Source organism: Amblyomma mixtum, chromosome 7 (genome assembly GCF_055824585.1).
Source record: "Amblyomma mixtum isolate Tamu chromosome 7, ASM5582458v1, whole genome shotgun sequence".
NCBI lineage: Eukaryota > Metazoa > Arthropoda > Arachnida > Ixodida > Ixodidae > Amblyomma > Amblyomma mixtum.
The window spans coordinates 83,670,162-83,687,808 of record NC_143018.1 but is presented as its reverse complement, the minus strand read 5'-3'; the positions used below and the strand labels follow the sequence as shown (position 1 = coordinate 83,687,808).

Below are 17,647 nucleotides of genomic sequence, written 5' to 3'. Positions count from 1 at the left end.
CAAGATTTCATCTAATGTAGCTAGTAATGCTTATTATAAATAAATAAGAAATGTGGAATGCCGACAAAACTTTTTACCAGATATGCGGCTCTCAAAAACGCATGTCATGAAAGCTATGCCTAACACTGGTGGAAAGTGCAGTAGCTTCGCGATAACGGCTCTCTGCGCACGAGCATGTACGGCTGCGACCGGTGATCGCCATTTGTCGTCGGAAGACTCGCAACGCGCAGCTATATATGTGCTTTAGAAGCTACGTTTTCATACGCTACATGCACAACTTAAAGGCCTGAATAATATTGCGCGCCTTTTTTTTTTATTTTTCGACGAGTGTTTCACTAGGCATGAATTTAGAGTAGGCATGGGGATGAAATTTGGTGCATGCCGAGTGTTTTCTTCAGTTCGACCATGACTTGCCAAAAAAAAAATTTCAGGTCCTTTTTGAGCTCGACAATTAACATTGCTGCTCACATGCTGCCTTCCTGGTGACACGCTTTTTTGTGACCGAAAGTGACGAGCAGTGCGAGCAATTGACATGGGCATAATTCACGGGCTCAGGGTGTCCTGCCGGCGGCGCTTCAGTGCGCTCTTCACCGAACAGGTGCCGCTTTGGTCCTGCGGTTCGAATTCCTCTGCTCGCCGCCGTGGAATGATTAAGGTCCTGTGGATGGAAATGATCGCGCATTGCATCAAGAATTACTTCCTTAAAAAGCTGCGTTTAGGGACCTGGGAAAGATGGAAGACGCTGCAGAACCGGACTAAAACTGAAGCTTGGGCGAATTGGTAAGAGCGTGAATTGAAACAAGGATGAAGGAATTCAGAGACGAGGACGAGTGCTGACTTACAACTGAAGTTTATTGCTTGGCCCGTCGAAATAAATGACGGGTTCAACCTTCTAATTGTTGGTAGAGCCCATCATGTATTTTCGTGGGCCGAGCATAATAAACTTAGCATAATAAACATCACCTCAAATTATGATAGATACTACAGCATCACCAGGATTAAATCAACACTCAACCCGTCGAAAGACTATGCCTTTTTCATAAATTGTATTGCAACTTTCCTGACCTACGCGACTCAATACTCCTACCTCCCATCAGAACATCGCGTCGCTTCTTTGATTCCCTGAGTGTTCAGCATTTACATGGTTATACAATAGCCTTCAATAAATCATTTCTACCTGCAGCAATAGAAAATTGGAACCAGTTACCAGACCACGTATTGTAAAGAAGCGTGACGCTACTAAATTTAGAGATGCACTAATCAAACATAAAGCAGATGAAAAATCAACCTCATGCTTTGATTTTTACCATTTATTTTTCTTGTTACTATTCCCTCCTTTAGCCTATCCACCACCATGTATTGATTAGAACTGCATCATAACATTTCACATTCCAGTTTTTTTTGTTTTTTATATTATTTGCTTTTTTTGCATTGCGTTGTATTTTACTATTAACCCTCATGCAGTGCCCGAAAACGGCCTTTAAACAATAAATGAATGAATGAATGAATGAATGAATGAATGAATGAATGAATGAATGAATGAATGAATGAATGAATGAATGAATGAGTTGTAAGCCAGAGCTCGTCCTCGTCTGTCTTCCTTCGTCCCTGTTTCAATTCGCACTGTATTACTCACGGATGCATGTGGATTTGTGACAACGCGTCGTCGATGCGCAGCTGACCCGACCTGATTTCGTCTGGAATGACTTCGTGGTGCGGATGGTGACGCTGCATGACATCTGAAAGTCATAGACTAACGAAAATAATACGCGAAGTACGAGTACTCTAGCGCTTCCAGGAATCTGATGAGCAAACCACAAAGCTCTCAGAGATGTCGAGCTAGACGTCTCTGAGAGGTTTGTGGCTTGCTGTGAGGACTTCCTTTGACGCGGAGACTGGCCTACCAGCAATTACCATGAGGGATTCAGCCGTGATTAGCTATATCGCGTCCCGAGGGTAATGGAAACTGCGCTGGAGAGCTTTGAAAGCGCCGTCAAAAGGTCTAGTTTGAATAAGCAGACTTAAACTTTTCGATTTTGCATTTTTGTCTGTTACATGGGAAGCCCACTTCCTACGAACCTCGGATACGACGAACGCAATCCGCTCGACCATCACGTTCGTTATAACTTGTAAGTGGGCTCGACTGTATATGTGTGCTTCTGGCGTTGGCTTGGAGGAAAGTGTCTGTGATGGAGATCATGATGTTTAACTACTTAATCTCCAAGCAGTAGTGTATATGGGTAAATGCAGCTTTAGCCCCTCGAGCTGCACGGGATCGACATGAAGAGATGCATGACGTACTCCATTTTCTCGAGCTCAGTGTTCAAACTTGGCGCGCATTCACTGGCCCATAGGTAGCCGCAGCGGGTAGCACAAGCAACTGAAGCGCTTTCTTCATATGCCAGTTGGAGAGTCACGTGTAAACGATGGCGACGAACTCTTCGCATTCACGTACGACCTTTCCATTTCATCCAGCGCGGAGCGCATCAGCCACTACGCAGTGACTCTTCAACGTAGTGTCGGTAGAGTTTCTAAATGAACTCTATGGTCTTCAAAGAGATACACTGATATCATCCATCCATTACCAATGCATACCCATCCCATCATGCATCATCATCTTGTCATCCGTGTTGCTTCAGCTCTGTCAACCACGGAGTAACTGCGAGGTGCCGATTGAATTGGAAGAAGTGAATTCAGCATGGAATTCAGTGATACGCTTTCGATGCCTCGCCCTGATACGCTTAACATTCTGTGAGTGCTGACGCGGCGGTACTTCCTAACAACTTGCTTTGCACGCGGAACGGAACTGACAGAACTTTGCAATGTCCCGCCGGTCGGTTCCCGCCGCTTTATTATGGTCACGTGATAACCCCGGCAAAAAAAATCGTCTAGCACATGGCGCGCGTGGTGCTTGTGTGTGAGGTAGCGTGCACAGTTCGGGATGAACGCGCCCGTTTGCGTTCGGCTGTATTTGACTGCCTCACGTTCTTTCGGATGCTTGCAACTGCAGAAGGCCGCTCGAGCCATGTATTCGGACCGCATGTATTCGGACCGCATGTATCGCCCAGGTAAGAGCCCGAGTGCGGAGATTTCTGTCGCTGTCGTCGAAAGCGGTGCGGTTCTTTAGCCGCGTTCTAACTTTTGAAGCCAGCAGCGTCGTCACATCGGCGCCGATAAGGCTTATATTGTGTGTAGGTGTTGTCATTGTTTCAGGGACCACTGACCCTGCCCTCCTGCTCCAAGAATTTGATTCTGTTTCAATCAAAAGAAGCGGCGAAGGTCACAGCGTTACGACGCGCCAGATTTGCCAGGGTGAGTCTGTTGTCGAAATTTTTGCAAGTACCGTACGAGTCTTGTCCAATTTATCCTGTGCCATTTCCACGCTACTGAACACGGGCTGCTTGAAAAACCGACCGCGACCATAAATGTAGAGAACATGCCATGCAGCATGAATAGTGACTCTTTCTAGTGTCTGAAGTGATTTTTCTGTTTCAGTCGCTCGAAAAACTGATGTCACCGGGCTCTCTTGAATGACACGATAAAGAATGAAGATATCGTTAATGCGTTTGCATTTTCCTGTGTATTGAATTATTTAGCGATTGTGATTTGTTGAAAATGTTTGGTTTTGCCGTGTAAATTAGGCATCCTTCTGGCATTCCTGTATTATAGTTTAGAGTGGATAGCGACTAGCGCAAGCAAGCCGCGGCAGTGTTGCGTCATTGATTTCCTTTGAACAACTCATGTCCGGTTACATGCACTGTGCAGTCGCTGTGTAAACACATTCTCTGTATCCTCCTGTCTCATTTCGTAATTGACGCAACTACACTCCTTTCATTGTTTTCACTTCATATTTTCAATTTTCACAGAGGTCGGGTTTTTTGGTGTTTATTTCAACTGTGGCATAGCATTGATTTGTTATTCGTTTACAACATGCTGCATGTAAATAACATGCATTTTTGATGACTTCATTGTGCCGAGCTTTTGAAATGTTTATGGTTGTATTTGTAGTGTAAATTTGCTTTGTCTGCTTCGGTTATTTCAAATATGTTCACTGGTCGAGTGGTAATGTTGGACATCCTTTATTTGATCAAGACACTGGTATTTATTTATTTATTTATTTATTACAATACCTTCAGGGCCCCAGTGGGGCGTTACAGAAGGGAGTGGTTAAAAAAAGTATAGACAATGCAGCAAAATGAAAACAAAAAGTAAATGCAAAATGTAATGTAATACAGCAAAGAAAGAAAAAAACGTAAGCTTGAACAAAATACATATCAGATTAGGTAACAAAACAGCCTAGTCAAACACATAGTTTTCCGCGGCATTTTTAAATAAACAGGTGTCAGAAATATCGGCAACCAAGGTGGGCAGGTGGTTCCAATCGCTCGCCGTCTTGGATATAAATGAGTTGAAGTATGGATTGCTTCGGCAGTATGGAATGCGTACCTTGTGGCGATGATCCGTGCGAGGTGATATGAATGATGGTTCAGATAAAAGATCCCGTTTTAGCTGATGATTGTGGTAGTAAATCTTGTGAAAAGTTAGCATTCGCGCGAGTTTTCTACGAAGGGAAAGGCTAGGAAGGTTCAAAGTATTTTTCATTGCAGTTACACTAGCAGTGCGGGAAAAGTTAGACAAAATAAATCTGGCGGTACGATTCTGTACTGACTCTGATTAGTAAGAGTTTCATGTCCCGGGTCCCACACAGAGCACGCATATTCTAATTTAGATCTAACTAAGGTTTTATAAAGTAGCAGTTTTAAAGAAGATGGAGCCATGGAAAAATTACGACGCAAGTAGCCAAGCATGCGGTTAGCATTGTTAACAACATAATCAACATGTGCCTGCCATGAAAGGTTAGAAGTTATATGAACCCCTAAATATTTATATACGGTAACTTGCTCAAGGAGAGTACCTGAAATATTGTAGGGAATAAGACTTTCGTTAGCAGATCGGTGTGAAATACGCATGACCTTACACTTGTTAGTATTCAGTCTCATGAGCCAATTATTACACCAATTAGATACCTTATTTAGGTCACTTTGAAGTATGGATGAGTCTGAAGCGGATTTGATTACTCGATAAATAACGCAATCATCTGCGAAAAGCCTAATTGTGGAGTTAATAGAAATTGGCAGGTCGTTAATGTATATTAGAAACAATAGCGGCCCGAGTACGGAACCTTGAGGCACGCCGGAGGTAACAGAGCACGGTGAGGAATCAGCGTTATTTGCAGTGACGAATTGAGTTCTGTTACGCAAAAAACTTTCGATCCATGAAAGAATGTTTGGGTCGATGTTCAGTTTACCGAGCTTAAAACAAAGTAGTTGGTGATTAACAAGATCAAATGCTTTCTGAAAATCTAAAAATACGCAGTCAATGAAAAGTCCCTTGTCTAATGCGTCAAATAAATCATGGGTGAAGGAAATGAGTTGCGTTTCACAAGAAAATGATTGACGAAAGCCATGCTGATGAGGGAAAAAGAACGAATGTTTTTCTAGAAATTTAACCAGATTAGAAAAAATGACATGTTCAAACAGTTTACACGGGACACTTGTTAATGATATGGGTCTGTAATTAAGGGCACAATGAGCATCACCAGACTTAAATATTGGTACCACCTTACCCACCTTCCAGTCCCCGGGCAGCTGTCCTGAATTCAAAGATTGCGAAAACAGTGAACACAAGTAAATGGAAGAATAAACACTTGTATTCTTTAAAAATTTAGAATTTATGTCGTCGATTCCCGAAGATGAAGAAATTTTGAGATTATTAATTAGACTTTCTATACCAATACTGTCAAACACAATTGGGTCCATTAGTGGATTCTGCACAGACTGAAAAGAGGGCAGAGAAACAGATGATTGCTGTAAAAAAGCATTAGAGAAGGCGTCATTGAGCACTTGAGGGCACTCTGATGAAGGAATGGCTGCGCCGCTGCTATCGTTTAGAGCTATTGCTTTATGCTTAGGACCAGAAATGATGTTCCAAAATTTTTTTGACATTATCAACCAACAAAGACGGAAGCGTACTCTGGAAAAAAACCTGCTTGGCGTTTTTTAAGGCTTTTCGATAATCAGATGTTATGGCACGATACAAATCCCAGTGATCAGAGCAAGCGGTGGTTTTCGCCCTGCGATAAACTCGTTTTTTTTTACTTAAAAGGCGTTTTAATGCGGTAGTGAACCACGGGGAACGTTGCTTGCCTGATATGACGCGTAAAGGTATGTATTTTTGGACGAGAAAATCAACCTTTTCTTTAAAAAGATGCCAGTTCGTTTCCACAGAACGGTTATAAAAGTTTGGCATGCACTCACCTAAGAAGATTTCGAGTTCTGCGTTAATCGACGGAAAATTTGCCTTTGAATAATCTCTGATATATTTGGGATTGGGTCGCACACGTGTGTTAGTGTCTTTAAGCTCAAACTGGATGAAGGAGTGGTCACTGAGGCCTGGTAGAATTGCCAATGAATGAACTAGTTCAGGAAGCGTAGTTAGAACAAGATCAAGAATATTCATGATTTGAACAGCGCGAACTACAAGGGACAAGAAAAGAAGGGACACAGGACGAGCGCTGACTCGCAACTAAAAGGTTTATTCACTGAAACCTTCTTATATGAAGAAACAATCAAAGGGAAGAAACAACACAAAAAAACCCTTGTAGTTCGCGCTGTTCAAATCATGAATATCTACCAACTCGCCCAACTGAACGTTTTGCTAAATCAAGAATATTCGCGCTAGTAGTGGTGGTACGGGTTGGCTGGGTAATGAGCTGGGAGAAATTGAAGTCATTGCACAGATTTGTGAAGCCAATCGTGTCAGGCAACGAATCTAGAGTGGAAGGAAACGCGCCAGACCAATTTATTTTTGGCATGTTGAAATCCCCAAGTAAAAAGATTGGCGAAGAAGGAAACCTAACTAAAATTCGATTGAGCACATCATGAAGTTCACTACAAAAAGATGATGGAGCATTTGGAGGGCGATAGCATGCGCAGAAGATTACGTCTCGATGATTAATGCGTATAGAGGCGCATACAAATTCTAGTGAAGAAACAAGTGACACGTGTGAAGAATGCAGATGATCAGCGACCGCTATCAGAACACCGCCTCCTATTCTGTCTCCACGGTCACATCGATAAGTAATGAAATCCTTTTCGCAGTTTAGTATTTCATCATTCGAAATCTTTGAATTCAGCCAGGTTTCGGTGAGTACCAAAATGTCTGCATCGCACGTGTCGATGAGAGTACACAGTTCATCACGTTTGTTAAGAACACTATGAATATTAGAGAACAAAACGCATATGTCATTTGGAAGGTCATGACCACGAGCAGGTAGCTACGCGGTAGAAAGATCGGCTGGCAAGGCACTACTATCAGGGCTGCGTGGGGTTGCTTCGTTATTGATATGATATTCACAGATGCTATCTGATGCCGAAATGTAGATGTAACACTTATTCTTTATGAACAATTTGTTCTGACGAATAGCGTACTTCTCTCCACTTGCCTGTCCAAAGTCGAAAAGTTTTTTACGTGCGTTGCGAGTTGACAAGCAGAAATCTTCCGTAACCTTTACCCCAGCATTTTTCATTTTGGTTCGGTCAGTAAACACAGCTTCTCGGATCTTAAAATTCGTAAACTTGACTATGACAGGACGGCATTTGTCATGCGAAAATTTACCAAGCCGATGCGCACGTGCTATAGCCTCGCTGGGTAGCTCAAGGTCCATTTCAGAAAGAAGCTTTTCACGCACGAGCTTTTCAGATTCATCCCATGATTCGTTTTGCGCGTCAGGGAGGCCGTGAAAAAGTAGATTATCGCGTCTTGACCTGTCTTCGAGGTCATCCAGTCGTTTATGAAATGCCGCTGCTTCATTCTGTACAGCCTCAGACACTTCCCGGGTAATGTCAAAGGCGCTGGAGGCTTGCGAGGCAGCTACTTTTTCTTCGACGGCAACAAGCCTATCGTTCATACTGGCCATTTGACGCTCAAGCTTTGATTGTGTTTGCCGAACTTCATTGAGCTGGGAGAGTATTTCGCCATGGTTCTTATCAATTTTTTCGTTTAAAGATTTTAACAGAGTGACTACGTCATCATTGGACTGGCTAGCATCTTTCTTAGGGGGCCCTGGGTTCTGTTCAATATCACCACCTAAGAGCAATAATTTCAGCACATATACGCATTCGCACACTATGCACATGAATACACTTGGGCATGGTACGAGCAGCAGGTTGACATTACTTGTGCGTTTACAGTGCAAAGAAGGACATGGACTGACCTGCACCAAAAAATAGAAGAACATTGGTCGTTGCTGCATTGCTGCTGCTGTTCCATGCCCACTGAAGGCGCTCGGTGATTGCCAGTGCTTAAAAGGGCGCGATACGCTTGATGACTGTGACGATGGGGCTTGCGCGGCCAAAGGTGCAGACCACTTGAAGGCGATGGCTTCTTCCGGTGGCGTCGGGCAACATTCGCTCATTCGTAGCGAGTCTGACTTGAACTGTTCAGGCAGCCGAAGAGCTGATACGGCGCGCTCAGTCGATGTCAGGCAGGGAATGTGCTGCCGGTCGCTCGAAACATGACAAAGGCCGCTCCAAGATAGCATCTGCACCAAGAAATAGAAGAACATTGGTCGTTGCTGCATTGCTGCTGCTGTTCCATGCCCACTGAAGGCGCTCGGTGATTGCCAGTGCTTAAAAGGGCGCGATACGCTTGATGACTGTGACGATGGGGCTTGCGCGGCCAAAGGTGCAGACCACTTGAAGGCGATGGCTTCTTCCGGTGGCGTCGGGCAACATTCGCTCATTCGTAGCGAGTCTGACTTGAACTGTTCAGGCAGCCGAAGAGCTGATACGGCGCGCTCAGTCGATGTCAGGCAGGGAATGTGCTGCCGGTCGCTCGAAACATGACAAAGGCCGCTCCAAGATAGCATCTGCACCAAGAAATAGAAGAACATTGGTCGTTGCTGCATTGCTGCTGCTGTTCCATGCCCACTGAAGGCGCTCAGTGATTGCCAGTGCTTAAAAGGGCGCGATACGCTTGATGACTGTGACGATGGGGCTTGCGCGGCCAAAGGTGCAGACCACTTGAAGGCGATGGCTTCTTCCGGTGGCGTCGGGCAACATTCGCTCATTCGTAGCGAGTCTGACTTGAACTGTTCAGGCAGCCGAAGAGCTGATACGGCGCGCTCAGTCGATGTCAGGCAGGGAATGTGCTGCCGGTCGCTCGAAACATAACCTTAAATCACGTGGCACTTATACTATTCTGTTGAAACGTACACATACACTAAGGCATGACACAAGACAATCCACTGAACTGTAACTGAAACCAGAACCAATAAGACTACATATACTCCCTCCCTTGTAGAAGACAAAATCATTCTTGAAACTGAAACATCAACACATAAGCGAATAATAGATATATACAGGAAATTCATAAAGTGAACACACACACTTATAGTAAATAACATGGAGATAAATTCATAAATTCAAAACAGAACATAATTCTTATACCTTTGCCAAAAAAAAAAAAAAACTGCAGTGCACGGAAAACTAATCGCAAACAAATGCACCAGGGAACTGTAATGCGCAGAAAATGAATTGAACACAAATGAACTTTCCCATCCCTCCTGGTTACTGTTTCTGGGCGTCGCCAGACCATTTATGAGGTTTTGACGTAGCTGCTAAATCTCCATCGGGATATTTGGTCCACCTGCCGCGGCGGTGGCTCAGTGGTTACGGTGCTCGGCAGCTGAGCCGAAAGACGCGGGTTTGATCCAGGCCGCGGCGGCCGAATTTCGATGAAGGCGAAATTCTACAGACCCGTGTGTTGTGTGATGTCAGTGCACGTTAAAGAACCCCAGGTGGTCGAAATTTTCGGAGCCCTTCACTGTGGCGTCCCTCATAGCCTGAGTTGCTTCGGGACGTTAAACCCCACTAAACCAACCAATATTTGGTCCAGTGGGACCTCGTACTGTGAAGGCAGACAGATAGTGCCTGCAAACGGTTCTAAGTGCCGCAAAGCAACTATTTTGTGCTTTGTATTACTAATCTAATTGGCTCTCTTAAGACTGGCATAGACTAATTAGACAGAAAAAAAATTTTTCTGAAAGCGGATTGCCAAGCTTTGCTGCCTGAAAGCATTTATGGCAGAACCAAAAAGGCTATTGCAAGTGTCTGAAGATTGACATCTTCTTGTTCGTCATCAGTTTGAATTTTATACCAACTGACATTGCTAGTAGAGATCACAGGGTTTATAAATTCATGTTGTGCAGTCTGTACTGCTTGCCCGGAGTGGCTTATCATTGCATAAAGAGAATTTTTTTTTACCCCTCCACAGCTTGGGAGGACTTGGCAGCAAAACCATTAGCCCGGTAACTTTTGAAAAGAATAGCGCGTGTCGCCTTCAGGGCATCTGTTGCACAAAATGGGAATCGCCAACTCCAGAAAAATGCACACACATAACCCGAGCCTCGCCCCTGCGAAGCTCAGGTTATGTTACTGCACCCAACGCAGGTTACTACACATATTTAAATGGACTGTCTATGATGCTTCACTGAAATTTTTAGTTAGCTGCTTTGCATGTATATACATATATACATATATAGTGTGTATATGAGTGTAGTGATATGGGCTAAGACACTGCTTCACTGCTTTGCAGGTGGTTTATCAAAATGGAAGACTGAAATCTCAGTCTCCTGGCCGCAGCATCTGACCGTTGACACCGTGTCAGCATCGAAGAAGGAGTCTCTGGCGTATGCGAGGGCTCGTATATGTGATGTTCTGTGGGTGAGTGGCATGCCAGGGTTTTCAGCCAATGCCATCGAAAATTGCAAATGGAGAGAGGGGGTAGTTTCATTTCCAGCACCCAATCCGGTGCTCTGGCCGTTCTTCTAAGAAGGGAAGATGGGGAAGGCTGTGTAAGGTGTTGGATGGTAGTGTGGTGGCAATCCTGCTTTGTCTGTGTACTGAATGGGTGGTCCCTTCAAAAGGGGCAGCAAGGGTTTCTGGGAAGCTGGTATATACAGGGAGTCCACGCTAACTTTGGCCAAGGGTTAAAAAATAAGATATTTGAGGTAGGACAGGGAAACCACTTACATACACCTACCAAACAGCTTTTGCATCTTAGGGAATTTTTTTGTTTTGCAATTAATTAATTAGCAATTAAGGTAATTTTTCTAAATGCATAAATATTGACTTTAGGCAGCAGATGTGAACAGCAAAGTTGGAGAGCACCTTCAGAAACCCCCATTCCATTTATTTGCGACAAGTAAAGCCTTTTTTTCCGAGCTCCAAAGAAAGCCCGTGAAATACAAAAAAAAATCACGTGACTAGTGCATTCGCGCACCACGATTGTGCTGCTCTCAATCGTGGCTTGAGTGAATGAAATCAGCTGCTGGCAAGGCGCGACGACCCTCAATGCTCCAGCAGGCCGATATGTCGACGATGGTTGCGGAGCCCGCGCGAGCCTGTCTGCAAGCGTGAATCGTCACGCTATGTCCCAAGTGCAACCGTGCGCCACGGATGGGATGTCTTGCCTGTAAACTACCACACCAATGCAGAAACCTAACCTTTCGGTGCAGTTACCGAAGAGTTTTGACAAAACGGTGTGATGCTCGAAGCAGTTATATTCTGCAGCCCCGCTGTAACCCGGTCAGTTCCCGACTCCTGGGAAGACTTTGGAGGAGAAATTTTAGAGGCCCGTGTACTCTGCGATGTCAATGCACGTTAAAGATCCCCAGGTGGTCGAAATTTCTGGAGCCCTCCACTACGGCGTCTCTCATAGCCTGAGTCGCTTTTGGACATTAAACCCCATAAACAAAACCAAACCAGACTGAGAAAAGGGAGTGAGGGGAAAATGATCGCCTTCTACGCTGCGTTTAGGGATCCGCCACCGATGTGCTCGTGTTGAAGGCACTGCAATATTGGACTGCAGTGCTAAAGAAAATATCTAAGAGCACTTAGCGAAGCGGGTGTAGCGTTTGTTTTCATTTGATTGCCGCACTAGCAGTAAGACATAATATTAAAAAAAATCGTCATAATCAGATGTAACTCTTAAAATATACAGTTTTCGATGGCAACGTCTCGAACTTCAAACTACTGCACTACAGGTAATGTTGTTGGTGCAATGCAAGCTGTAGGCTTTGTCACACGAGGCTCGTTTTTTGAAAGCCAAAACAGAAAGCTAGTAATTAACAAAAATTTACAGAACTCTAGCCTGAGATCTCGCTCGTCTTCTTCATACGTTTAGCGACTAACATTACTTATGAAAGAGCTAACAAACCTGCAAAAAATACCCATCTTGTTGGAGTGGCGGCTTTGGCATTTCACCACTGATACCGCCAGATTAAACAGACAGGGTGACGAAACAAACCCACACGGCATGCCCATTTCAGCAGGACGAGATGCTGAGAGAGCCCCTAAGCTTTTAATTGTTGCGATTGGCATTGTTGTCATCTTTGGCTACAGCTCGATCATGTCTACAAAGCCCTTTCCCATCTGATCCACAGTTAGCGTTGTCCTGTTCCATTCCTGGCCACCCTATCCTTATCTCCTGGATAAGGTGGATAGGGACTGCTGCATGGCGGCATTTTCTTCTACTTTGGATGTTCCATGTTATATATCCTAACTCATACCCCAGCTATCCAAGACAAAGAGGAGAAAATTGCTGACACTGGAGCATTGCATGCTGGTGTCACAAAAGTACTTAATGCTGTGCTATCTGAATAACTGTGTGGTGTGTCAATAAGGGTGCTGTGTTATCAATTAGAAAGTGAATTTATATTTATTGACAACAGTGCATTGTCCAGTTCTGGTGTTGTACTGCGTGTGTACATTGATGACAAATCGTTGCACTATTGGTTCGCTTGAAAATACTGAAATTCTGGACTGCTGCCCGTTAGATATTTACCACCGTCTAGCGACTCTACAAATGTGCAATCAGAATTGGATTTTGCGATGGTAAGAAGATGGTTGCGACAAAGTCGGTCGTGTATTCTTCAGCGATTTTTTCACATCATTAGGTCTTTTGCGCTCGTCATTCATATGTAACTGTTCTTGTCTTTCCAAATTATCATTAATTTATTGGTGGAAGATCAGTTTTTCTTTCTTCTTTTCCCCAGACGGTCCTGTCAAATGCGGCGCACCTTCCCGACGATGTGAGAGAAGAAGACTGCAGCGTAGAGGCCGAAGCCACTGGTGCAAGCTCGCAGCGTGTTGTGTATGACATCATGACCGGGCGGCTGCTCACGGTCTCCAGCGAGTTTCAGCCCCAAAGGGACAGGGAGCTTCTGGCCAGGCTTGAGGGGGACTCCCATTGCTCGTCCGCGATGCAGCAGGCCAAACAGGCTCTGCCCATTTTCCCACAGAGGTGAGAAATCTGGAGCTTGGGGGCAGTTATAAATTGGGCCCTTATTTGTGCAGCTTGAAGAGCCTACCAATGCGGCTAGTCACTGAGATAGGTCTGAGGTGTTGCATTTGTAGTCTTTCCTGGTTTGGGTCTGAGATTGATATGCTCATGGTTTTGTTGCTGTGGTAGTGTCTCTTCCCTGCAGTGTTTTTTTAAATAAGGTTGTTGGTTCCTCAGTAAATGTCTTACCCAGGTTGTGAAGAGCCCTGTATGTAATTTGGTCCTTTCCAGGCACCATTTCCCTAACAGTGCTGTACAGCGCCTGTTTAATCTTCTCGCTACTGTTGCTTTGTCGGAGTCTAACTCTGTCTCCTTTTCCGGTGCCTTAGGAGGTTCCCTTCCACTGTCCTGCACTGTGGTTTCTCCTGTGTGTAGCATCGTTAAGTGGCTCATCATGTCGATGCCCTTGAGCGTCTCCAAATGCAATAGGCATTGCATATCAGTCTTAGAGCGGGTTTTCGATGTGGTTGGATCCAGCATCGACCTCAGTAAATTATGAGTCCTTTTTGTACCCATAGTACCCCTTAATCTGTTGTAGAAACCTGCCCATTTAGTCTGCTCCTGTGGCATTGCATATTCTGCTGCTTTAGTTATCCCTACACTGCATCCGTGTAAGCTTCTATTTAGGCGTTCTCTCTTCTACTCCTTAACTAGTCTGCGCCTTGCCTTCGACAAGTGTAGCAAGTGTGGATCGACAAGGAAGGTGTGTAGTGTTTACGTATTTTTGTTTCTTAGCTCATTCTGCGGTTCTTTTGAAACCTCAGCGAAACTTTAGGCATGCGCCTTTAGTTCTACATGGAATTCCGTTTGTTGTCCCTATTCTAGTAGTACTCTTATTTAGTCGTGTGTGAACACTGTATTGCTTAGGATGTATATATGAACACATAAAAATCTACCTATCATGGTTTTAAAATTACGTTTGTGTTTTCATATTGACAAAGTGTGCATACAAGTTGGCTGTTTTCTTGCTGACATTAATGATGCCAAGACATGCACGTGCTTTCAAGAGCTATAGTGTTGTGGTGAATTCGACATTGCTGTTGGTGATGCTTGTTGGCCGGCTTGTTGTAATGCTGTTTATGACCATTCGTGTCTCTTCGATCACTGGTTAAGTAACTTTCCCACCTGGCCTTATAGGTTCTGACCCTGGAATCATGGGATATTGGAAGATCAGTGGAAGAAAAGTATTGAGATCCGTGGAGGCGTACAAGAAAATGGCCCAAAACCAGGGTGACCAGGAGCGAGAAGTTGCAAATTTTTTTTAAGGGGCTGCGAAACACTGCTTGGGGGGGATACCGGCTATACTTCAGGTGGGTTCTTTATGTCACACAGATGCTGACATAAAAAAAATTACAGGAATCGATGCACAGGAACGGGAGTTATTCAGTGAAGAAATTTCAAAATACAAGCAAACAAAACGCTGCCCTCAACTCGATTTTGGCGGGGCTTCCCACTCCTATTTTGCTCTCCCAATGACGGCACCTGGCGCAACCAATCACAACAGCCAGCCAGAGCACGTCGCGGAAGTTTGTACTCCATCGTTGCCTGCTCTCTGTAACTTGTTCTTGCTGAGACTGGCAGCGTCGTTTCCATGCCAGAGCGCCCCTAGTGGTGTGTATTTATTTTACTTGCTTTGCAGGGCTTTTGTCTAAGACAAACAAGTTGTTTTTGTTGATCTAATATAAAACGCAGACAGGTGACAAAATGTGTCTCTATTTATTCACACAATTTGCAGTATATTTACTGTTTGTCCGATCATCAAGCTCGCGCCAGGTGATGTCCTATCCGCTGCTAAAAATCCGCCACTGTGTGGCGACACCATCAGAGCCATGAAGTTGTTCTTGAGAGGACATTAAAATATTAAAAAGCGGAATGTACGCGGTATTACCGACGCTAATAGCACCATTATAACTCACTGTATGCAATCAACAGACAAAACAGTTAACTAATATTGTGTTTCTGGGCCCCTTTACGAGTTTGCCCTTGCTCTTGCAAAGAGAATAGAACCTATATTCGACAACAAAGCCACACACTGTCGTGGATGCTGACAGTCGTGGAGACAACCATGCACTTGCTCCGTCTACAAGAAGCAGGACAGCAAGAAGTAGAAGTAGACATAAAGCCGGTGATTCCTGTCCTTTTCAGACATGATATGACGAGAAAAACAAGAAGACAGAAAGCCAGGGATTCCTGTCCTTCCAGACCCAAAACGACAAGAAGGAGAAGAAGAAGAAAAGCCTCCAAATTCTGATCGATACTTGTCCTTTATTCTGCGCTTTTCACTCCAGTGTGCACTCCAGTGTGCACTGTTAGAGGTGAGCACTCCGAAAAGTGGAAAGCTAAATCAAGCTTGTGTCTTTACACTGAAGGAATGCACAAAAGAATTTCATGAATTGTCTTGATGGCAGAGACATTGGCACTCGCTGTCCTCAGGATTATTTCCCCCGAGTTCATTTCTCCGCACAGTGCCATTTATATGTGCAGCCCTCATCTTGTTGCAAAAAAAAAATTAAACTGTTCGCTAGAAGGCATACCAAGGGTGAAATGTTGCTATAATGATCATTTGAAGTAGAGGCTGAAGTAGAGATCAGTATAGAATTTGTAAGCGCACTGCATGGAGTTCATATTTGATGTCATAATTTTTTTTCTTCCTGTGCCTGAGTGCATGTGCCTCCCTGCGATCATTTCGCTGTTCACTCGGGCCATCCACCTTGTTGTCGAAAGCACACCAATCTGGGCGCAGTCATGGGCTTTTGTGCACATCGCGTTAGTCATGGAAATTCACAGTGCAGTGTACAAGACGTTGCTTGGAAGGGTTTCTCCGATGTTGCAGTACTGTTCCTATTTTTCAGAAGCCATACAGTTGAATCCGCATTGGAGTACTGCTGCGACATTCACCGTCGCAGCAGTCCAGTCTTCTGGCTTGTCCGTCCGTCGCGCCCTGCGCTCCGCCTTGTCCCTTTTGTCGCGCAGATCGAGCAGCTTATTGTCGGGTGTTGGCTGACCTGCCCGCACCTCTGCGCGACGCGTGGCTGCGAGGGCGCTCCGGACAAGACTGGTGAAGTAATCGGCGCCGGACGCAGCGGCGGCGTCCACCTCTTGGCGGAAGCGGCCCCAATTCACGATTGCGTACGTACGCATGGGGCGCGCCTCTTTAGCAGTGGGCTCTATGGTGATGGAGAAGTGATCCGAGCCCCAGAGTGATGGTGCACGACGCCAGGTCGCCTCGATGCCGCTGGACGCGAACGCAACGTCGATGCAGGAGCCTGACGATCCACGCCGTCGGAAGGTGGGCTGGCCAGTGTTGAGAGGAGTGAGTCCCAGCTGCGTTGCTGTGTCATGCAGATCGTCGCCGCGCCGGTCGTTGCGCGCACTGCCCCACGCACAATGATGGGCGTTGAAGTCACCAACTATGAGCTGGCGCGGGGCACAACACGACGACACTGCACGAAAACACAGCGCGTTCCACGCCACAGCTGGGCGCACATAAACACTGGCCACTGATGTGTCAACACCCCCGACGCGCACTGTCACTGCCACGCACTCCTGAACGTCACTCGTCGCCGCCGCCGTGCGGACGAGCGCGTGCTGGACGTCGCGTCGCACATAAATGGAGGCCCGCGATTTCCCGGGTCGATGGGCTGGGTCGCCGCAGGGGATCGATGCACATGACTCCTCCTCACACTTCGTTGGTGAATGGTAACCGATGTAGCCGGGCAGCCGCCTTTGGGGCTCCCCATCCCGCAGCCGGACGTAAGTTTCCTGCAGCGCGATCACCTCTGGTTGTTCGGATGTTATGCGTGAGCGGAGCTCAGCGTATCGCGCTGCAAGGGAGCGGACGTTCCATTGCAGGACTGTGGGAATGCGGGGTACTGCCCGGCGACTAGCCATGTTGTTGGCTGTTTAGTGCAGGAGGGCCTGTCGCTCCCTCACAGATGCGGCGACCCTCGGAGCCCTCTGGCAGGAGCACGCTTAGTGCTCGCAGCGCGGCCTGCAGGCGCTCGATTAAGGCGTCGCGTGCGTCCAGAGGGGAGCCACCGGAGGTAGTCGGTGCGGGCCTCACTGGTGCGGTGCGGGAACCGGCCTGCTGCGTGGGATGCTGCCCCCGCTGCTTCTGAGGCTGGAGCTGCTGAGAAGGCTGCTGCTGCTGCTTGCTGTGGCCCGCAACCTGCGCATAGCTGCGCTTGCTTGGTTGCTGCTGTGCAGCCTGCGAGGCCGTTTCTTCGCGTACAACCGCGCGCAC

At 46.0% G+C, this 17,647-nt stretch overlaps 1 protein-coding gene across 2 annotated transcripts; it reads left to right on the top strand.

Annotated features, from left to right (window-relative positions):
- Positions 1–2,460: 2,460 nt before the first annotated feature.
- LOC149336653 (uncharacterized) lies at positions 2,461–14,204 on the top strand. 2 transcript variants are annotated; one of them, XM_089554744.1, is made up of 4 exons: positions 2,461–3,068; positions 3,214–3,312; positions 10,657–10,784; positions 13,118–14,204. In XM_089554744.1, the coding sequence occupies exons 1-4, from the start codon at positions 2,942–2,944 to the stop codon at positions 13,367–13,369; spliced, it is 606 nt and encodes a 201-aa protein (XP_089410870.1). In that variant the 5' UTR covers positions 2,461–2,941; the 3' UTR covers positions 13,370–14,204. The 2 variants fall into 2 exon arrangements, with proteins under 2 accessions (XP_089410870.1, XP_089410869.1); XM_089554743.1 differs by having other exon boundaries at positions 2,463–3,068; positions 3,196–3,312.
- The last annotated feature ends 3,443 nt before the right edge of the window (positions 14,205–17,647 follow it).

Bases quoted from the DNA above. Each gene is read 5' to 3' on its own strand.
- LOC149336653 (XM_089554743.1), top strand. From the start codon at position 2,942: ATGAACGCGCCCGTTTGCGTTCGGCTGTATTTGACTGCCTCACGTTCT. The intron at 3,313-10,656 runs GTGAGTCTGTTG...ACTGCTTTGCAG, and splicing joins GACGCGCCAGATTTGCCAGG to GTGGTTTATCAAAATGGAAG. The intron at 10,785-13,117 runs GTGAGTGGCATG...TCTTTTCCCCAG, and splicing joins GTATATGTGATGTTCTGTGG to ACGGTCCTGTCAAATGCGGC.